At 44.3% G+C, this 22741-nt stretch overlaps 2 protein-coding genes across 2 annotated transcripts; one reads left to right on the top strand and one right to left on the bottom strand.

Annotated features, from left to right (window-relative positions):
• Positions 1-284: 284 nt before the first annotated feature.
• On the top strand, positions 285-4122 carry LOC121673155 (pseudokinase FAM20A-like). Its single transcript, XM_042046236.1, has 3 exons — positions 285-406; positions 480-539; positions 3477-4122. Exons 1-3 carry the CDS (start codon positions 330-332, stop codon positions 3739-3741), a joined length of 402 nt encoding a protein of 133 aa, XP_041902170.1. The 5' UTR covers positions 285-329; the 3' UTR covers positions 3742-4122.
• A 2353-nt stretch (positions 4123-6475) lies between these two features.
• Positions 6476-22104, bottom strand: LOC121673154 (cAMP-dependent protein kinase type I-alpha regulatory subunit). Its single transcript, XM_042046235.1, has 11 exons — positions 21998-22104; positions 19919-20097; positions 14587-14760; positions 13871-13962; positions 13611-13672; positions 13064-13110; positions 12373-12531; positions 11872-11932; positions 11486-11607; positions 10822-10903; positions 6476-9016 (listed from the first exon to the last, which is right to left on the bottom strand). Exons 2-11 carry the CDS (start codon positions 20093-20095, stop codon positions 8844-8846), a joined length of 1149 nt encoding a protein of 382 aa, XP_041902169.1. The 5' UTR covers positions 20096-20097; positions 21998-22104; the 3' UTR covers positions 6476-8843.
• Between the last annotated feature and the right edge of the window lie 637 nt (positions 22105-22741).

A 22741-nucleotide genomic window follows, 5' to 3' on the forward strand; every position in this document is an offset into this window, starting at 1 on the left:
CCTGCCTTCCTGCCTTCCTTCCTTCCTGCCTTCCTTCCTGCCTGCCTTCCTGCCTGCCTTCTTGCCTTCCTGCCTTCCTTCCTGCCTTCCTTCCTGCCTGCCTGCCTGCCTGCCTCCCTCCCTCCCCACAGCCAGCACAGCCCCTTCAATGTGGGGGCACAGGGGAGCCCCCAGACTCTCCCCAGCAAGGGGAAGCAGCAGCTCTGACCATTGCAGACACTTCCAGCCCAGCAACAAATATTCCATGCAGGTCTGAAAGAAAGCTTGGGATAGTTTCGAAAATTCCCTGCAGGGGAAACTCTGTCTCTTTGTGTCCTTTTGCAGGGAACATGGACCGGCACCACTACGAGATGTTCACCAAGTTTGGGGACGATGGCTTCCTCCTGCATCTGGACAATGCCCGAGGGTGAGGCAGTGGGGGGGAGGAGGTCGGGAGGGGGAAAGGAGGAGGGCACCACTGAACTCTGCTTCACCCCCAGGTTTGGGCGGCATTCCCACGATGAAATCTCCATCCTGGCTCCGCTCTCCCAGTGCTGCATGTAAGTCCCAACTCCACCTTCCTTCCTGCCCAGGAATGTTGGTGCTCCTGCTGTCACTGGGAAGTCACCCAGGCCTGGCTCCATCCAGCAGCTCAAGGAAGACCCTGCTAATCCCAGCCAAGGGGCGGGCTGGGTGCTGGAGCATGGGAATCACAAGTGGAAAAGCATTCACTGACAGAGCAGGGGGCACTGTCCATTGGATCAAACTCTTCCAGAAAGTTCTAACAGCCTTTCCCAGCCCATCAACATGAGGTGCTATCAGGAAGCACAAATCTCCATCCAAAATCCGGGTGGAACTTCGATGCAGTTAATCAGGTTTCCTCTTCTCATGGCATGAAGGAGAAGCTCATAAATTTAACCCTATGTTCCCCCTTCATTAATTCACATAAATCAGCAGCTGAAAGTTAAATTTAAGAGGCAGAAGCAGCTGCTCTTCCCTGGGGTTTCTCTTCAGGAGATGTGTAGCCTTTTTCCTTGCTGTACCTGCTCTTTGTCCCCCTCGGGGTGGTAACTGCACTCTCCCCACACAGCTTTAATTTTAAGAACTGTTATTTGTACTCAGCAAGTCTTTTCATTTCTAATTGCAGGCTCACAGGGAATCCTTCTCTTGAAAATTTGTGCAGTTTGAAATTAACTCTGCCTCTTAATTTGATCTGCACACCGTAATATCCACAGGTCACATCATTCCTGTTCTTCCAGGTCCACCTCCCAGAAACCACTCTTAATTTAATTCTTGTGAAAGGCAGTGCTAAGAGGACCTGAACACCTTGTCATAAGCAAACTAGGGCCAGGAACACCATAAAAGCAACTCGTGCTGTCTGAGGGAGACACACAAACCCTCATTTCCCACAAGAGCCGATCCATTTGGAGTGGGAGAACACCTAAAAACCACTTGGAAAGGAAGAGAAGAGGTTTTACTTGAGTAAGCACATGGAGACCACAAATTTCAGCCTGCCCTGACCAACAGCCTGGACTCAGCCCACCGAGTCACCTCCTTGCTCTGACACCAAGCTGAGCCACGTGAGCAGGAAAGCTCCTGCAGCCACTCCACGTGGGAGCTCTGGGAGCGCAGGGATGCTGCAGGCAGCCTGCTTCCTTCCCTGTTTAACACACCCACCTCATCCCCAGCTGAGTTCTGCTCCAAGTCTGGCTTCCAGCAGATTTGGGTCTGTATTTTTAGCTGCCTTTCACAGCTCCCAGCCCAGCCCCTGTCCCACACGTCGAAGCCTGCAGGTCTCCTCTCCCAGCACAGTGGTTGGCACAGATACAGACATGCCATGAGCTGGTCCTTTCCCTGAAAGCATCCAAACCCTCCTGGAGGCACAGCCAGGCCTGAAAACAGCCCTGGTGAGCCTGATGAAGTCCCTGGAAGGCTCGGGGTGAAAGGTTCAGCAGTTCAGCACAGCCACAGGGTTACAGTGGGAGCGGAGCGGGGCCGGGGCAGCGTTTCCATCTCAGCCCTCTCCGTGCTCTGCCTGTTTGTTGTGTAACTGTTCCAGCACTCAATCAGCTGCTCCCCACAGGGTCAGAGCAGCCCGTTCTCCACCTCCAAGCGCCGTCGCTGTTGGGACCAGAGCAAACACAGCTGGTGTTTACCCACAGCAGCTCCTGCGCCGGCCCTGCCTCGAAGGACAGCGCACAGATGCTCCTTCACATCTGCTCTGGGCACAGCTTTCCCGGGCAGCAGCAGCAGCAGCAGCTCACAGCTGGGGTTTAAGGCTTCCTTGCCAGCCCTGACACTTGATCAATTGATTATTTTATTTTTTCCAGCGGTATTAATGCAGGAAGCTGATGCCTGCCCCTGTGGCAGCAGCATCCTCCTTCCCTCATGCTACATGCACACAGACCACAGACGCACACCTTGCTCAGCTACTCCTGATTTAGGTTAGATATGAGGGAAAAAATTTCCTGGAAAGGGTTGTAAAACATTGGCACAGGCTGCCCAGGGAAATTGTGGAGTTGCCATCCCTGGAAGTCTTTAAAGGATGTGTGGATGTGGCACTTGAGGGCATGGTTTGATGGTTCTGGGACAGCAGTTGGACTTGATGATCCTAAAGGCCTTTTCCTACCTTAGTGATTGCCCCCAGGACCTGGTACAGCCACAACCCTTTCCCAAACAGCACATGGCCTGCTGGAGCTGCAGAGATCCAGATCAACATTCCCAGTGAATGTCCTGGGTAAACAACAGCCACAGAAAGACAAATTCTGGAGTTGGCTAAAATGGATCTAACTACACCTTTTTCCACCTGAAAATTCTGGCTCAGCTGAATCCGAACGGTTCCCCACACATGGACCACTTTGTTTCCAAGATTTAAAGGGCAATGACTACAACCACTGATTCATTTCAGTATTATACACGCTGAAGTCAATACATTTCTGCTGAGGATTAAACAAATGATTTCAGAATACTTCATTTCATGCCCAGAAGCATTCCAAGGTTGCAGCTTTTCATCCCATTTTCTGTCAAAGCAAATCATATTTGAATCTCGGTACCCCTTAAGGTGAAAAGTCACACTTACATCAGTTCCAGGAAATATTCCCTCTTTTTTTGCTCAGAGTTTTGACAGAAGATATTTTCTCATTCTTGCCTTATTATTTACCTCCCCCTCTGCTCCCGTCTCATAAATGTTATCCTTGGGGGATGGCACCACCCTGCAGGAACCTGGGGAACTGGGTCACCTCTGACTCACTCATTACCGAGAACTTCAGTCATCTTTATCTCTCTGCTGACAGAAATTTGCAGTACAAATACTCTGGGAAAACAAAGGCAGAAGTAGAGGTTTCTGCAAAGAATTTCATTACTCACCAAAATTAAAATTAAAGAACTTTCATTGCAAAGTTCTTTACATTTCGTCACCCATCTCTGCCCTCCTGCTGCCAAGGGGCTCAGCTGCTCTTGCTAGGAGCCACTAAATTGTTGATTTGTTTATTTTCCAGAATAAAGAGGACGACGTTACTGCGACTGCAGCTCTTGGCGGAGCCCGAGTACCGGCTCAGCGACGTGATGAGGGAGTCCCTCCTGCAGGACCCCCTGGCCCCTGTGCTCACTGAGCCCCATCTCCTGGCCCTGGACAGACGGCTACAGCTCATCCTGGAAGCCGTGGGGAAGTGCATCGACACCTTTGGAGAAGCCACGGTGGTGGTCAATGACACCGCACAGCCCCAGAGCCCTGCGGCAGACAGAGCGAAGCTGGACACTTAAACAGAGCTCAGAGCCAGGGAAAACCCTGCAAGGCAAGTGGCAGCTTCAGGAACTGGTCATTTCTATCTACAAACACCTGCAGAGACTGAGAGGGGAAACTCCAGAAGATGAAGAATCACTCTGGGCTCCTCTGCTGGTGTTTAACCAGAGCTCCTGTGCTCTGCCAGTGTGCTGGCGTGACTGCAGCAGATCTTTACACCCCAAATACCAGCTCTGGGCTGCAAAAGCTGTGATCTCCAGAGCTGGAGTTGGCCGTGCCCTTGGGAGGGTGGGGGAACACCTGACCTTGGTTTGCTCAACCTCCACGGGGGCTTGGTCTTGCTAGAGAAGGACACGAACTTGACCTGAGGATGAGGGTTGAATAAAGAGATGCTAAGAGCATTTTCTTCTTATTAAGTCTTTGTTCTGCAATCAGGAGTGTGTATTTGAGGAAAGGGCAGCCCCTGCCACTAAGACAGGACATTGATCCAGCTTGGTCAGACCAAAGGGCATCTGCACGTGCTCGCTGTCAGGCCTGTGCTGCAGCAATGTCACCCCACATCGACCTGTGCATGTCACACAAAGCCTCACAGGGCAATAAAACCACTTCTCTTACCTGCCTGAAGAGCCAGTGTGGATATAGAGCAGAGGCAGTGTTGCCTTAGACCCCAAAGAAAAAAACCCAACCTAAAAAAAAACCAAAATCAAACCACTCTGAGACACACAAGTGTATTTACAACTCAAGAACCCACCCATTTCTGGGGAAAACATTTTGCCAGAGCAGGGGGAATCTCTCTCAGGTCATCTCCTCATATCTTTTAAAATAATTTAGGTTGTCATAATTAGCTGGAAAATAGAAATGGTATCCCAGTCTCTCCCCCCTCTCCAGGTCTGCATTTTGAGGAGATGCAACAGAAACTGGGGACCAAAAAAGGGAGGGAGTTATTGTGGGTATTTCAGTTCCCAGTTCAGCCTTCACCTCCCAACAAGGTTCAAGAATAACTGGATTAGTGAAGCTCTCTTTAATGGCTTTTTCCTTCAACTGTTAGGAATTATTACACTGAGCCTTTTGGCAGCCTGGGGAAAGCAGCTGAGAACTCTGTTGATAATTTATCATCCTTAAGGGGGAAAAAAGCCAACAAAAAAACCCACACCATAACCAATCTACCAGAAACTCATTCTAAACTAACCTTTAAGTTTAAACAAAACCTACCCACAGCACTGCAGACCTTCCAGAGGATCCCAAAATCCCTGCACAAAAGCTGTCAGGCAGCATTTCAACAGGATCCCAGCAGACTGCTGCACCACCACTGGCTCCTTTTCCCATGGACTGGAATTTTGCCTGGCCTAAAGGGAACTCAGTGACACCAACAAGTGCCTGGATGATGCAAGGAAGGAACAAAGCTCATTTGGCCACAGCTGTTTTCCACAGGGGATTGTGCTGGTGCTTCATTTAACTCCACAATAATCTGGCAATGCACCTGTTCCCAAACTGCAAACCACAGGAGAGGCTGCAGTTCTAATTTTGGTGCGGCCCTACAGGTGCCCAGTTGTAGGTTTGAGGAAGTTTGGAGTGTTTCTTAGTGAAGAAATTCCCCCAGTGTTCTGAGGCCACAAAGGTTAGCAAAACCCCCACACAAACCCCACCAAAAACCCCACTCCAGGCTCCTTTAGTCTCCCAAATTGTGGTTCAGACAAGTCCTTGCATTTCCAGCTTTCCAACAGTCTCTAACAGAATCCTTGACTTTTTCACTCTTGGGGACAGAGAACAGATGAAAATAGGAGGATTTCACTCCCTCTCAGCATGTTTGCTGTGTTGGTTATTTCTGTCCAGGACAATGAACTCCAAAGTTTTATCTCCCTCTACCGGTGACTTTTTGTGCTCTCACCACACAGAACCAACCCAGAATTAATTCCATCGTTTGTCATGGAATGGTGACCGTTTGCTGCTTCACCAGGAAGCACATGGCAACAGAAGATAAGCTTAAATTGAAGTTGTAGTTATGGAGTATATACTTCCAGTTATGAGGCTGGAAGTGGAGGGTTTAAAGTTTCACTTTAGGTAATAAAATTCTGGTTTCAGCCTGGTTTTTTCAGTGGGGGAGGATTGGGAAAGGGAGGGCAGGGTGAAGGAAACAAACCCATAGATATTTAAATGGCTGGTCCAGTAACAAAGTTCTTATTTTTGTTCTCCTTTACATGATAGATCCATTTTTATTGTACCTTCAAAGCTGGGTGATACAGCTTTCTTGGAGCTGGATGTAAAACACATCCAAGTCTGAGCTGTTTCAGGTCACTCTTCAAATTTTTTTCCTACTTCATCACAGTTGAAAACCCCCCTTTTCCATTTCCCACAACAACTTATTCATGATTATCCATCACATGTTCAAAACCTTCTTTAAAGGGGTTGCAGAGATGGGAGCAGCCGACTTGGAAAGGCTCCTGAGCTCCAAGAATCATGGCTGAGCTGGGAATTACCAACTTGGAGAGATCAAAGCAGCACAAGTTGCCAGGAGCCAAAGAGGACACAGGCACCTTCTTGCTGCCAGAGCTCCAGAGGAATTCCCAGGCTGGCACGTGGAGACAAGCTCTCCCCAGGCTCCAGGGGGAAGCCAGGACCTGAACTCACCCCTCTGGAGTTTACACCAGGATAATCCATTAAGCTGCTTATTTTCTGCTGCCTCATTCATAACAAACCCTCTAAAGCCAAAGGAAAACACAAGGCAGGGGTGGGGAATAAAATAAAAGAGGCTGATTGCATTTAAGAATTTAAATCATTTTATTGCTTTACCTGCCATTAGGACAATCTATAACAAAAGGAATATAATATAATATATTAGCACATACAGTAAATCAGATTTATAGAGTCAGGTAACAATACAAAAATGGTCCTCTGGTTGACTATAGCTTCCTAGGGCAATAGACTTCATCAATTTGCTGAAGATAGACTAGCAAAAAATTACTTCTAAAGCCCTGAATGTTAGCTAAGGCAAAACTATGCCAATTGTGGTTTCAAACATATTGAAATTGCACACAAAGGTAAAGCTATAACTGTGTTTAATATTTAACTCAGACTTAGCTGATTTATCTTAAAATCTTGTAGGTAAAACTACAAAAGGGAGTAAACAGCAAGCTAAAAAGATGCAGTAGTGAAACTTGATTAGAAAGCCTTATATAAAAAAAATGTGCATTTTTTTTTGTGGAGCTCTAACTGGTTTACACAGTTTTTGGTGCTTTAATGTAACACAAAGAACACATATGAAGAAAAAAAACCTGCAGAGTTAAAACTTAAGAAAAAAGTTTTACCAAAAAAAGGAAAAAAGGAAAAAAAAAAAAGAACCAAAAAAAGGTAGCATTTGCTTATTCCTTAAGGACTCTGGCAGAAATCCTCTATTCAACATCTCCTCAATAGAGAACTCAAACCACAAGCATTTCAATCCCCTTCTTGGGATTTCAGTTTCAGAAATACCCTGAAACCTTTTGTAAGGGCTGGATACCTTCAGTATTATTCTGCATCAATTAGCAGACTCTTCCTGATTCTCTCCATGCCTGGGAAAATGTTGGATTTGAATCCACACCACCTCAGAAAGGAAATAAAACAAGGGCTCCATCATTAAAGTAGTTGCATAACAAATGCCAAACTGCTTGCTGTCACTCCCAAATACAAACCTATGCTACTCGATATAAATTACAGTTTAAAGGAAACCTTAAAAATTGCCTACAATTATTGAACCGTGGAATTCAGTAAAAACTTTTGGGAAGTCTTGGTGAGCACAAAGTAATGGAACACAAAGCTGGGAAATACTGAAATACATTTAAGACTCCGCAACAGATTGGACTTGGAAAAAAAAGAGTGAGGATGAAACGAGTGTGGTGGAAATTCCATAAGCAAGAAAAGAGAATGCACCTTTTGGCTTTGAACTAGATTTATAGTGAACCATTTTTTAAATGATGAACTGACAGCTCTAAAACCTTAAAAGCAACTGAGTGTTGCAGGAAAGTTCAAACAAACATTCAGTTTTTCTGCCTCACATTCTCTACCAAGAATAATGGAGCTCTACAGACCAGCAATCTTGTCACCTGCAACTGATGCTGGCCAAAACACTCAGCATTTATTTTCCCTGGTAACAAAGGGTCATTTGAACTGATGGTGATTTTTTAAAAGTCAACTGAGGATTAACAAAACAATTCACAGGGAAAATCAAATGTTTGCTTTCGGCTTCTACACCAATCTAAGCACTCGAACAGTACTAACAGCTGGACAGCTGCACCGTTCTTACACCAATCTAGTACATAGAGACCAAAGTCAGGCATTTAATGTAGCATTTGGTTCTTGCCACCTGGAACAGGAAGAGTTTTAAATGGCAAACCTATGGCTGGAGAAAGAACGAGTGAAGAAGATCAGTTGCGGCAAGTCAGCAAATGGATCAACAACTGCAGTAGTTCACCAGAACTATTAACCTGGAAAGCTTTTGATTTACACTTGACAAGAACAGAACTAAGCAATCTTAAACCAGCAGACACAGGAACAATTATACTGGTAAATTCCAACTGTGGCTTTCTTAGCAGCTGATGCCTCACGATTGAACCCAGGATTACAGTACCCAGAAAATGAAAAAGAAACCCAGAAAACCCCAAGCCCCAAGAAGCTCAATTACAAGGGTAGCTCTCATGTGAAAAGAAATACAGCAGGTGATGACCACAGCCTTAAAATCTGCCCAACAATTTGAGAAACACCTTTAAAAGAACTTTTTTCCCCCCCTTTACTGTCACCTCCTTACTCTATGGCAATGGTGTGGTGCCAGGAGGTCTCTCCCTCGCTGAAGCAAGGCTGCACTGGCCTGAGTTGGACACTGGTGCACAGAGAGAAGCAAACGTCTCCATTGAACTTTTTCTATTAATTTAATGGGACAGAGAGCACAGAAATAATATGTTCTAAATTAATGACAGTGCCATGATAAGCAGTTTATTTTTTTTTCCTTTTTTTTTCTTTTTTTTTTCTTTTTTTTTTTTTTGTTTTTAACCAGACAGGAAGCTGCAAATGCCAGTGGTGATGTGGCTCTGCACGAGGGAAAAAAAGCAGTCTGCATTCGTGAAGCATAGCTTGGACAGGGAGGAAGGTTTCAGACAGACAGTGATACAAAACTGTTGTACTGCTGGATGTTCCTCTTGAGGATATCCGAGCAGGGACCCAGCACACGCTCGAACCGGGGCCGGTCCAGCTTCACACATTTCAAGGGGCCACGAGCCACGACGGTGGCAGCACGAGGACGGTTCATCAGCAGAGCAATCTCACCTGGGACAGCACAAAGAGGGAACAGAGTTACCAATCAGCAGGCAAAGAGGCAAAGAAGTGACCCTACTCCATTTCAAATCACAGAGAAGGTAATTCAGGCTTTAGCACTGCTCAGGACAAGTACCTGGTAGTTATGTTAGAAGCACCTGTGAAGGCAGTTTAAAACCAACAACCTACTTGATGATTGTGCTATTAAAAAGCCCGTCCACATTCAAGTCCCTCTGAAAAAAAAAGCCTAAAAGATTTTCAGTACTGTGTCTGTTTGAGAAAAGGTCATGTTTCAATTTTCCATGTAATTTTCCTAGCCAACAAGTAGTTATTTTTCTAATAGTACTGCTCAATTCTGGTATTTCTAGGAAACTCAGGACAACAAGAGCATGGTTCTGAAATACACAAACAAATAAAACATTCATGCACCAGAGAGAAGCCTTTGACCCACTGCTGGCCAGAACAGAGACTCTGTCACGAGGCTGTGGAAAATGAGCATTTTGAAGTCCCACTGGATCCCCATTTCTTAAGTTATGCACAAACATGCCAAAAGCTTTGTTTCAACTGCTGAGCAACATATTTGGAAATGAAGTTTTCAACAAGCCCCTTTTATCAGGAACAGAAACAACCCCTAACATTCCTGCAACAAGCATGGAAGAAAACACAGCAGCAACTTTTGGGTTTTGTTTGCTTGGTTTTGGACTTGAGCTCTCTCCATGTTCAGGACTGAGGAAAGAACTCACTGTTCCTTGGAGAACACTTTTGCCTGCATTATCAGAAGGGATGTTCAAAAGAAATGATAAAAGCTTCTCCTCTGTGCCCAATTAAAACTCCCAAACTCAGTCACCTCCAAAAGAGAAGCTTGCAAAAGAATAAGGAGCTTGTAAGGGAGAGCTAAACCCCTGAAGGAAAGGTCTGCAGTACCTGAACACAGTGACTGTGATAATATTTCCCTTTAGAGTGGGAAACTCAAGAGAACACAGAGGGAAATATTAGAAAATATGAAATGACACAGATAGAATGAAGTCTAATCCTAGATCCTGAGCTAAGCAGACCTTTGGGTAGAGCCCATGCACTCGAGTCCATCACAGGTCAGGCCTTGCAACAGAGGATCTGCTGCTTACATCATCTACAGAGCTGAAAACCTGGACAACCGAAAGGTTTTAGCAAGAGGAAAGAGAGGAACTACCTAAAACATGAGGAAAACATTCGGGGTTTTGAGAGGGAGAGGGCTGTATTAACCATTAAACAGCAGGTTCTGACCAGGTTCCTTTCTGACCTGGAGAACAGAAGGCCAAGGAAGGAATTTTCTTATCTGACTGCTGTCTTCAGCTGTGTAATGAGTGACTACAAAGACAAACCCAGGCTGCACAGTGAAAGACAGAGAGAAAGCAACAGGCTGCAGAACAGGAAATTCTTGTCAGGCATGAAGTAAAAAACCACTCCAACAAGGCTGGTTAGAAAGAGAAAGAACCTGCCCAGAAAGGCTGTCGGATCTCCATCCCTGGAGACACAAGAAACTCAACTGGACACAGCCCTGAGGAATATGATGTCATTTCAAATTTAGCTCTGCTCAGGGCAGGGAGGTCAGGCCAAATCATCACCAGGCCTCTTCTACATTAAAGCAGTGTGGAACAATCATATTTCTGTGTGCACACCTGAGTGCCAAGTGACTCTGATACTCACCCAACACTGAGAGCAACCGCATGAGCCCAAAACAGTAATTAAGCAAATCCATCTCATCTCTACCATTGACACAGCACAGACAAAATGGTGACAGTGGTGTCTGTAGCCACAGCTGTCACAATATAACTCACCAAAGTAATCAGAAGGTCCCAGTCTGCCCACTTCAACAAATTCCTCATTTTCTGACCGACGCTGTAACACTGCAGCTGTGCCCTTCAATAAATCACAGCAGTCAAACAACTGGAATTGCCACATCACTCCAAACACTGAATTTCACACAGAATCAGCTGCTTTGCAGAAATAACTGTTCTGAGGCCTCAGTTAAAAAACCATCACAGTCCTTGCACAGTTCACCTAACTACTGTATAAGAACAACTGCTCCTCTCCTCTCTAAGCATAAAACATCTTGAACATTTACATATCCATAGTGTCTTCTTCCTGGTTTTCCTCATAAAGGCAGGAATATTATGTTATGACTAGCAAAAAATCCACAAAAAACACAAACCACCAGACAGAAGACAATGACACCACTAGTAAGGCATTACCAGCTATCTAGAACAGGTCCTCTGAAAAAGATAAACTGCTTTCAGTCAGAAACTTGTCAGTTTTTTCCTGAAGTACCGTTTGTGAAAACAGCAAAACTAAATCCAAGCTACTGCATGCCCAGCAAGATGATATTTCTTTAGGGATTCTCTGGAAGTACATTCCTATGTTTTGTTCTTCTCCAAGTGCCTGCTTAGGGACACAATAAAAAAAAAAGACAAGTTCTGAGCTTTTAATTTTTTAATTACTTACCTCTAAGATAATGAAGAACTCATCTCCAGGCTCTCCCTGGACCACAATCTTCTGCCCATCCTCAAACTGTACCGGTTCCAAGGCATCAGCCACAGTGAGACGCTCCCACTTGTCCAGAGATTCTACAGAGTTAAGAGTTCATTACTGGAGTGTCTTCTCAAGGCACAAATTGCACCTTTTGCTCTGTATTTATACAGAGGTCAGTGTATTTCTGGCTGCATTTATGCATCAGTGATCAAGACCTGAATTAGAGTTATTCTGGATTGATGCAGAGAAGCAGTTGTGATGAATTATCACAACAGCCTGTAATCATCATAATGCTGGGCAACAGCTTCATTACAATGTGGCAATTGATTCCACTCCAGAACAAAACTCTTCTCACTTACCCAATATAGATACTTTACTAAGGAATTTCTCATACATATTTCTCTTTCTCAAAGTATTTCCCTACAAAAAAAAAAAAAAAAAAAAAAGCACACAAAGTAAGTTTTCTTTCTACTCCAAATAAAACTCAAGACACAAACAAATTTAACCAGACACACTGTGTTCTGTCTCACAGACCCCAAACCCACAAGATGAAATGTTTTGAAATTGAGTTCTCTCAGTAATATTCCAGTTGAGCAACATTCCTAAAGTACTCAGCATTTACTGCAGCCTTGTTACACTCTCAGTTCAGTTTAATACTGGTATTGTTTTGCTCACTAATGCAAGATTCCCCCTTGCCCTGTGCCTGAGAGATGCACGTTGAGTAATCAGCTTTCTGATTACAGAAGAGACAGCAGGATTTGGAATAAATAACTCCAGCAAAGGACAGGCACAGGCAGAAGGTCAGATACACAGGATACATAAACCCCAAAGCACAATTCCAGGTTATGAGGGATACTTGCCATCAGGATCCTTCTGTAGCTGTCCCTGTCAATGCCCCACAACTTGACGTTCGTCTTGGCTTTGACGGTGGCAGCTCGGGGGGTGCCGTAGATGAGGGCGAGCTCTCCAAAGCTCCCCCCCTCACCCACACTGGTTGCCCACTCACTGTTCACGTAAACCTGCAAGGCAGAGTGTGGTCAGACACAGCTCAGCTTCCTGCTGTTCTCCATTCCTTTGGGAGTAAAAGGAAATTCTCACATCTGTACAGAGTTGATCACTTCAGGGTTTTATCAACGCTTCAACCCCAGCACAATTTGTGCTTTAACTGACAAAGGGATTCTCCTCTACACCACAGGCACACACTCTGCACCCACAGACTCCTGAGAAATAACATCTCAGCAAGGTCCGTGTCATAAAGAGCTATGAATTAGCTGGGCTGGAAAATAAAGTCTGGTTGCTCCTAAAGCCTGTCCCACACCTCAACTCCACCCTGCGCTCATAAAACATCTGTATTGTGTCCAAATAATTCGTTTTGAAACTCACTCTGTGCAGCCAGACTGAGGCATTAAGGAGCCAAACAAAATTCTATAAGTAAGAACTTAAAATGAGAAAAGCAACTAAAGGCAAGGTCCGTAGAAGAGGCCTACAAATATCAGAGTATTCTTCTGCTAGGAATGAATGTATCATCAATAAACTACCAGGAATGCTTACATCCATTTCTCCTTGATCAACAACATAGAAGTTATCACCTTCATCACCTAAAGAAGAGAAGAAAAAAAATTATTATACAAAAACTTGAATATATTAAGAAAGAACTGGCATCTCTGCCAACTTTGATGTTTAGACTCCAATAAGGCTGACAAATTTTTGCAGTTTGCAGGGTGAAATGTCTCATTTTGCTGATTTCACACTCCTCTCAGCCCCATGAAAGGGGACATCTACTGGTATCCAGGAGATCAGCAGCAATTCCAGGATTACTGGAAAGGCGAACCAGATCCATAAATTGACGTAACATTTCTACAGAGCCATCAAAGGACAATATTCCCAACAGATAATCTATTCAAGGAAGCCACATCTTCCTCCAGTGGCTCCCACTCCTCTCTTCAGTGTGAGCTGTGCTTCAGGGAACACAACAAGAATTGTGTGGCTGCAGTGACCCCGCTTTTATATTAAAAAATAAACACAAACTACCAAGAGCACTAGACCAGAGCCTGCTCCCCACCTCCAGTGATTCCCCAGTGCACACACTGTCACTTGCCTTGCTGGATGACAGTCTCTCCTGCGATGTAAGTGACGGGGAACATCGCATCGAAGATGTCACTGAAGGAGAGGACACCAAAATCAGACAAAAGCCTGCACAACTCTACACATCAGTACCCCCAACCCACCAAGGCTGCTCCTGGAGCTCTGTGTGGTTCCACTGACCACTGCAGAGTCACTGCAGATTTGTGAGACACATTTAGCTCTTCTGAACTCTGCCCATCCACAAACCTTAACCCCACAAAGATTTGCTCCTACCTCCTTTCATTATCATCAAGATGGGTAAACAGCACATTCTTCTCAATAGCTTTTGCCAAAGCAGCCATGGTTTTATAATCTTTTGGAATAACCTAGGAGAGAATCAGAGAAAGCAAATGGATAATTTTTCTCATTAAAAACTTCTGCATTTCCCATGGTAAATAAACAACTTAAATTGCTACAAAACACTGGCTGAGTTTTTCCATTTTCTTTCAAGCACTATAAATACAACCCCAAATATAGTTAATGTTTACAGACAGTTTGAACACAAGGAAAATACAATCTTGTATTTTATGCAACTGAAAAGCACCATTCCATGCTCAGTTTTTTTTTTTTTTTTGCAAGAGGACAAATACCTGTTCAACCTGTATTTTCCTGGGAACAGCAGCAAGTCTGCTCTGCCATTAGGCCAAATGTTGTTGCAGCTGCCAAACAACTGGAAGCACATTATATATAACATATCTAAACATATGCACATCTAAATACACATGACTTCAAAGGGAACAGGTCTAAGTAATGCATGAATGGTTTAATTGCATGATAGGTTATTCTGTCCTCCGGTTAAACAGCCACACACACAGCTCTGCTTTTCCCAGCAATTATGACATAACAGGCTCCAGGAGCCTGGTGTTATTCAATACTCTGGACAGAAGGTGGGTTTAGATAAACTCTGGATTGTGGATGTCATTTTTAGCAATGTTAAAGAGTCAGAGCACCTTTCTAACATAAGAGGCAGCATCCTCTTCTGTGTAGACTTCTGCACTGATGGCCCCACGTCGTGATCGATATTTAACCACAGGGTTGAGGGGAGGAGGAGGGGAGATCTCATCCTCCCGGGAGTCGGAGCGAGAACCAGACTTCAGCTGATTCAACAACTGCTTTGTTTCCTCCTAAACAGGAAGGAAGACATGTTTGTGTCACATAATCCAAAGGGGGAAAAAAAAGCAGCCATATATCATGTTCCAGCCCAGCCTGCCAACACCAGGGAGCTTCCTGTGTACCATTATTCCCATATGAAGGCAAACAGGAGACTGCAGCATCCAAGATCAAAGGCCTTTCAAAACACATGGTAGATGTGCCTTTCATTCCTACCAGTCACATCACAATGGTGTTTATCTTATCGAGTTATTCTCCATTTATTAAACTATTAGTGTGAATGAGCTGATTCCACTTTCTGCCAGTGTATTCAGCAGGTGATGAAGGCATTCCCCAAATGCTGAAGGCACTTCCCCAGCTGCAAACCCCCCAGTTCCTCCCCTCAGCTGCAAGGTGTTAAAGCCTTTTTGGAGTTGAAAGACAGAGGAGCAATTCCTCAGAAATCCATGTTACATGAGAAGCTTTTGGAAGAGGTTGAGTCATGGACCAACTTGATACTGATTAACCAACATTTATTTTAGGAGAAAGAAACATGAACACTGCTTTCAAAAGAGCTGGAGGAAGGATGCTGGAGGCCCAAGTGGGATTTTTTTATGCAAACCACATGCAAACCTTGCACAAGGTTACACGTTTTCCTTATTTCCCTCAGTTACCTCTTGTGTTGTAGTGATACTGTAGAAGACCAGGGTACTTACAATAAAACAAATTCTAATTAACTTGACACACAGAAACTTGAATTCTTCATAAGATTCACCTCAATCAACTAAAATCAGATTAAAAACAAACCAGTCAACCCTGGAGTCAGAGCATGGACATCATAACAGGTCAAATGACTTTCCCAGTGTAAGGAAACAGGGGCTTGGGACATTTTGTAAAAGAACAAGGACTCATCTGTTCTCCCAGAGCTCCAGCCCTTGTAAAAGCTGGGTTAGTCCCAGTGTCCTTGATCCCAGCTGGGCAGCGAGGCTCTGGATAACAGCACCGGCCTGAGGAAAGGGCCATGGGATAACCATTCCTGGCAGTTTACATTCCCCCTCTCCCAGAGCCAAGGAGCTCCACCGCCTCACATTTCACTTCCTGCTCTTTGCCCATTGATAAAATGGTGCTACATTTCCCAGCCATGGGAGCAAAATGTATTTAAAACTCAATTCTGTCGTCTGATTTTAGAGGAACAAGTCTCAACAGAGATGAAATTAAAAATAGCCTGAGCAGTAGTGTTTGGTGTAAACTGCCTCACCATCAACCACAGAACATGTTTGTTCACATACAAAATACTTAACCCGTTAAAAAAGACACTTTTTTAAATACATGAACACCAGCTGCTGGGCTTTTTCCAGTATCACATAAAATATTAAATATTGTGATCAGAGATCGAAGCACTTCAGCAGCATTTAGTGAGGGAGCTGTTATCAAAACACTCTTCAAGAGACTCCTCAGGGCAATGCCCTACTCAGGGAGAAGGAAACTGCATTAACACAAAAAGATACAACTGGTAACTCCTGTCTGAATCAAAATTTAATATTAACTTTTTTTTTTAGTATAGTAAGGTAGGGATGGACACAGAAATAAGTTACAGGTGGGTAAGATAATGTATAAACTTAAAATATACCAGTTATTCTAAATAGCCCATATACACGCTCACCAAGAAGATTCTCCCTGAATGAGACAAATCATAGAATAGAACCATAGAATGAGGTTTAAAAAGACCTCCAAGATCATCAGCTCCAACCACCACTGTGTCAACTAAACCGTAAGTCTCCAGATATTCATACTACACACTGCCAGACAACCCTGTGCCATGGAATGACATCCTATAATCTCAGTTTTCATCTTTCTAATAGATACCTTTTATAATTTCTGATACTAAACCACAATTATTACACCAACAGATCAGAGAAAAATTACAGTAGGGCCTGAAGAAACAGAGGCAGTTGTTATTCTCAGTTACCCTTGGATTTAGCCACTGTTTATGAGAAAAAGGTGTTTGTCCAAGTCTGGAAGCTCCTCACCACTAAACATATACTGGATAAAGACACTCGGTTTGCTCTGCATTCATCAATATAACCATTCCCAGGATTTGAGAAAGATTTAGGAATAAAGTTCATCGATTTATTACATCCAAGTGTTGATCCTGATCTTTCAGCTGATGAGGCAGTTCACAGTTTTCAGTGTCAGTCACTAACTGTAAGCCTTACTTTTTTCCTGACAAATAACAGATGTTTATTAAGTCCATTTAGATTATTACAAATAATACTGAAGTGGTGACACTTCACATACTCATAGTTAAGTTTATCAGCTACTGAAGAAAATCTTCACAATTTCAGAATTGTACACTGTAAAACCTGCTAATTGTCATTGCACCAGACACAGTCTCAACTTCTTCTGGGTAATTAGTATTTCATTTATATCATATTTTTAAACCCCCAAACACTCAGGAGCTATAAAAGCTTTTTTTTTTTTTAAAGCTCTGCCATAAACTCACAATTGCACAGTATAGCCTTCTAAACTAGCTTGTTCTGCAAAAGAAACACTCAGAAAAATGAGAAAATATTCAGCTATTCAGGTATCTGAGCAGGGCAGGTTGTGGGGAACAGGGACAGTGACTACATGCCCATCACACTTCCTAATTCCAGCTTTCTATAAAGTCCAATGTGCACATAACTGCATCACACACAATATTTCAACCATGCACTTATTCCAGAGGACAGTCATGTCCAACAGCCAGGATTCATCTAGCAGGCTGCAATAATGATATCTACATTAAATGTTCCATGCATTACACAGCCCAGCCCTGCACTGGAGAGCTATTACATCTTTAGCAGGTATTGGTATTACCAGACATGTTTGTACAGCAAAGAGAACAGAGGCCTTAGCACATCACAAAGAGATACAATAAAACCATTTATACAATCAATGTGTAGTAATTAGATTCATCTAACAGCTTTCATAACCCAGAAGAGGACATTTGAATTCCTATAGTAGCTGTAACCATCTCAGAGGCAGCGATTTTAATGTTTCTGAACAGAGATTCTAAAGCATGTTTAAATTTCTCCAACATATTTTAATAACATGCCAGTGAATCAGCTCTGTTTGTGTGCAGTGGAAGAGATGACTTGTCAAGAGAATGAGAGAGAAAATAGCAACCTCACTTCAGTTTCCAATGGTGTTCCTTCAAAAAATCCATCTTAAAAAAAATACTGGATGATACTGAGGTTGAGATAGTTGAGATAATTTTCAAAGAGATGAAAATTCAGAAAGCACATTGAAAAGTTGCTCTGCTTTATTACAGATGAAAAAGACAGGATTTTGGGAGGTGAAGCAGATTGAGTTTCAGGCATTTCTGCTGTAGCAGAGCTGAGGACTGGCTTGGAGCTGGTTAATAATAGTACTGAGCATTTGTGCTCTCCAGACACGGATGTCAGGAGTTTCCTGCCCAGCACAGGATGCTCACTGCTCTGTTACCTGATAGCTGTGGAGGTACCACATTACCTGCATCAACTCAGCCCAGCCCAGGCTGAGTGGGGAAGCCACCCAGAGGAAGCTGCAGCAAGTTTTAAATCCTAGGAGGCAAGAAAAAAATGCTCCAGTTTCACTTGTAGCTACAGCTGCACTAGAGGGCACTTGGAACCCATGAGAAAAGACCCTGACCAAAATTGTGAGAGCAATTTAAGGGGAAAAAACATTACCTAACCAGTTTTATTTTCAGCTTCAGTGTAGGCTGACCGAGTACACAGAGAGCCAATGTGCACCAGAATAAAACCATCAACTTATTCAATTCCAACGTTCATGTCATTAAATTCAGAGCTGGACTTGTTGTCTTGCTAAAAAACAAATTAAGTTCCTAAATACTGCATGTTGACCATAAATCCACTGCACAAAAGCACCTAAATAATCCCATTTTATATCCCCACATATGGATTGGTTTAGGATTTATTCTAAGCACACTAATGCCATTTACTTGGTAAAATTTTGTCTATAGATACCCATGGTGGTGTTTTAAAAATTCCCAACCCAGCAGCACTTCAAAACGCAAGAATCCCAGGAGGGGAAGGAGGCATTGTAAAGGGCACAGACAAAGGATTTTTAAGAACCCCATTATTCACTGGTTTGTTGCTGATACTCACACATGCCCCCCAAAAATAGTCAGAGCTCTTCATTTCATAAGCAAAACGTTCCCCAAATACATTATGAGCTACAGCAGGTAGTCTGCACCCCTTGGTCATTCTCTAGTATTTATCCTGAACACTTCCATTAAAATACAATTTCCATCAGACATATTTATGATCTCCAGTGTTAATTTCCTTCTTCTTTACATCAGCAATTAGTAACTCACTAGAACAAAAAAATAAGATCAATATCTAACTGGCCTATACAAGTACTGAGAGCAGCACCTGCAAACAACTGCTGCACAAGGTCACAGCTGCATTATTTACTAATTCCATGTTCTGAGTACAGTTGTATCCAACCTTTCCTCTGCACAAGCCTTTAATCTTCCCATTTCCACTGCAGCTTCTCTTCCTACCTGCTTAGATATCAATATACAAAATTAACAGGTCAAAAGAGTGTGAAATCACTGTTTCAACGCGAATGCTTTCCATTCCCGAGATCCCAGAATGCTTCCAACAAAAACAACAAAAACACCAAAGGCACCTCAGGACAAACACAAGAAGACAGAAACACTGAACTCCCAAGAGAAGGCAGAAACAGGCTCATTCTTGCAGAGACCTGGAATGCCAATACTTCCATTTGACTTCAACCAGGCCTGGGATAATACCACTGGCACCACTTCTGTGCTCTACCCAAATTACTGGAAATCAATATAAGAATCCAAATGCTACCACCAGCATCCAGCCAAGGTCAAACTGCACAGTTTTCCAGCTCCAGACACACCCATGAATGCTGTGTATCAACTTCCATGAGTAAGCACTGGACTGGGATCACATCTACATCCCAGCTGGATAAGTCTCCTTGTCAACTTATGCTCTGCCCTACATGCTTTGGTATGACAGAGGTGCACAAACTACTGGGAAACAGGATCTGTTTTCCAAAAGCACCACTTCCAATCTCAAACAGCCAACACAGACACTGGTCAAATCTGCAGCTCAGCCCCTAAATCACAAAGATACATTTAAATTTGTTCCACTCTCCTTCCCTCCCATTCTATATTTTTACCTTCTCCAATCTTTCAAAGTACTCTCTGATGAATCCCATGGGTCTTTCAGGTCTGACTGTGCATAACTGTACAATGCAATCCTTCAGCAGCTGCTGGATGTTGTGTTTCTGGATGTAAAGTTCACATTCCCGAAGGCTCCGCTCCTCCTCGCTGCTGCTGCTGCTGGAAGCTGCCATTGCTGAAGGGAAGAGAAGGAGAAGGTTAAATAACTATTGGAAGCAAAGATGCCGCTGCCTAAAACAAAATTATGCTGCATTATCTTACTGATACCACAGCAAAAATCCACCTTTACCTACCAGAGCAGTAACTACACTGAAGAAAATGCTGTGAACTTATTTAGCACCTGGAAAGAAATCAAAAATCAAAACTCTGGGGGCTCTACAGCCACAGGCAGAAAAGGAAAAGCATTTGGTTGAGCTGAAAAAGCTTCAACAATTCAAGCCCTGTGAGCACTCCAAGCCAGAGAAGATTCCACCTGAACTTCCTGCTGCTTAAACTGAGCATTTTGTAGGACTGGAGGCTCACGTCAGGAGCTGCATGGTCTGTGTGGGGTCATGGGGATGGACGATGGCCAGGAGAGAGGTGGGTGGAAGCTGGAAATGTGAGAGGCCAAGCATGACCAGTATTCGGAAGTGAGACATGTTCAGGTTGAAGCCAAAGCCGGTTCTTCAAATGTCAAGGCAGAGTCTGCTAAAGGAAGTTATGGATTACAGGCATCACTCCTAAAAACTCCTGTGTAATTTAAACCTGCTCATACCTCATCACTTATTTCACAGATACACTGCAATCCCAAAAATACCTCTTCAGCTGTAAATAACAAAGAATACAGCTTTAAACATCTGTTATGATGCCAGGTTTTCAAAAGACTTCATCAGCTCAGCTGTGACCTTTTAAAAATGTTCTTAAACAGTTTTTTCCCCCCCTTTCAGGTTTGTATTGGGTTTGCATAGCCAGATTTAGGGAGCTATAGGGAGGCTTCTGTGAGAACCTGCTGCGAGCTGGAGCTCATGTGAGACAGCTCCATGATGAAACTGCCACTGGCCAAGGCTGAGCCCATCAGGGACAGTGGCAGAGCCTTTGGGATAATGTATTTAAGGAGGGAGGAGAAACGGCTACTTCAGCCAGAGAGAGGAGTGGGAATATACATGGAAAACAGCCCTGTAGCCCCCAAGGTCAGTGCAAGAGGTGCTCCAGGCCCCGAAACATGGACTGCCTGGCAGCCTGTGATATAGCCCATGGTGAGGCAACTCTGCCGTGCAGCCAAGCGAGGTCCATGGGGAAACAAAGATCCACCCACAGCCCCTGGAGATCCATGGGGGAGAAGAAATCCCCCTACACCCTCTGGAGGACCCCGCACTGGAGCAGGGGAATGCACAGAGTGTGACCCCATGGGAATCCCGTGCTGCAGTGGTTTTCCGTCAGGACTTGTGACCATGGAAGGGAAACGAGGCTGAAGCAGTGCATGAAGAGCTGCAGCCTGCAGGAAGGATTCATGCTGGAGAAGTCCACAGAGGACTGTCTCCCATGGGGAAGGTGTGAAGAGTCCTCCCCTGAGCAGGATAGAGCAGCAGAGACAACGTGTGATGAACTGACTGCAATCCCCATCCTCTGGGGTGGGGGGTGGGGTAGAGAAAATTAGGAGTAAAGTTAAGGCTGGAAAGAAGGGAGAGGGCCAGGATAATGTTTGTAAGATTTGGCTTTATTTCTCATTATCCTGCTCAAATTTAATTAGTTTAATTTATTACCAATTTCCCCGAGTCGAGTCTGTTTTGCCCATGATCACAAGTGGTGAGTGATCTCTCCCTCATCTCAGTCCAGGAGCCTTTCCTTATATTTTCCTTCCTGTTGCTGAGTTGAGGAGGGGAGTGATGGAGCAGTTTTGGTGGGTGCTTAGCATCTAGCCTGGCTCAGCCCACCACAAGGTTAAAAAACCATTTTAAAATATATTTTTTACATATAAACGTATACAGACACACATTTCATGTCATTTTTTGCATAAGAAAATTACCATTGTGAGAGTTACAGAAACAGGAAATAATTTCTCAGGGCATTTTTGGATGAAATATAAAGGAAGTTACCTGGTACAGGGAGTGTGGCAACAGCTTATTAATATGCAGTAAGATATGTTGATCCCGGGATCAGCTTTTGAAAGGGAAAAAACGGATTCAGTCACAGTAATTTTGAGAAATGACAAGTCACTGAAGTCACATCCTGGGCACAGAGACAACATAACAGCGTGCCCCTCCGAATTCTGCTGCTGGAGATTACAGAAGGCTTCGAGTTAATATGGAATTACCAACAATTCAAACAGGTTTCGTTCTCGTCACACTTAATCCCTGCCCAAGCACACACACACACGTGTATTGTGCGTTGCATAAACACAAAGCGTGGCCTTCCCACGGGCTGAAAAAGCGCCGAGAAGTTCTCCAGTTACTCCCTTTTGTTTTGCCAGCCCGCACGGTGAAGGTCAGCGCTAATTAAACACCCCGGAGAACCCCGGGGACTCCGTGACCGCCCGCAAATTACGCTCCGTGAGCAAACACGGGCACGGGACACGCGAGAAGGGCAAGACCGGTGCAGGAAATGCGGTATCGCTGACAAAACGAAAACTCTTATTTCTACAAGGCATTTTTTCTGCACATTGCCAAAGCTCCCCCGAGCCCCCCAAGGCGTGGCTGCCCCGCCCAGCCCAGCCCGCCCCTCACGCAGCGCGGGGCTGCCGCCGCTTTAGACTCGCGGCCACCGGAGAGACACCGACCCGGTACCCCCGGGGCGGGGGAACAGAGAACCGAGGGGACACAACCGGCCCCAAAGGCCCGGAA

The sequence above is a fragment of the Corvus kubaryi genome, unplaced genomic scaffold (genome assembly GCF_017639235.1).
Source record: "Corvus kubaryi isolate FWS band 111438036 unplaced genomic scaffold, C.kubaryi_AGA036_p1.0 65248, whole genome shotgun sequence".
NCBI classification, from domain to species: Eukaryota; Metazoa; Chordata; class Aves; order Passeriformes; family Corvidae; genus Corvus; species Corvus kubaryi.

What these genes read in the sequence shown, in the direction of transcription:
- LOC121673155 (XM_042046236.1), top strand. Translation starts at nt 330, where the DNA reads ATGGACCGGCACCACTACGAGATGTTCACCAAGTTTGGGGACGATGGC. An exon ending in CATCTGGACAATGCCCGAGG is followed by an intron (nt 407 to 479) that starts GTGAGGCAGTGG and finishes CTTCACCCCCAG; the next exon opens with GTTTGGGCGGCATTCCCACG. An exon ending in CCGCTCTCCCAGTGCTGCAT is followed by an intron (nt 540 to 3,476) that starts GTAAGTCCCAAC and finishes TTTATTTTCCAG; the next exon opens with AATAAAGAGGACGACGTTAC.
- LOC121673154 (XM_042046235.1), bottom strand. Translation starts at nt 20,095, where the DNA reads ATGGCAGCTTCCAGCAGCAGCAGCAGCGAGGAGGAGCGGAGCCTTCGG. An exon ending in GCTACAGAAGGATCCTGATG is followed by an intron (nt 11,933 to 12,372) that starts GCAAGTATCCCT and finishes TTTTTTTTGTAG; the next exon opens with GGAAATACTTTGAGAAAGAG. An exon ending in TAGTAAAGTATCTATATTGG is followed by an intron (nt 11,608 to 11,871) that starts GTAAGTGAGAAG and finishes TTAACTCTGTAG; the next exon opens with AATCTCTGGACAAGTGGGAG.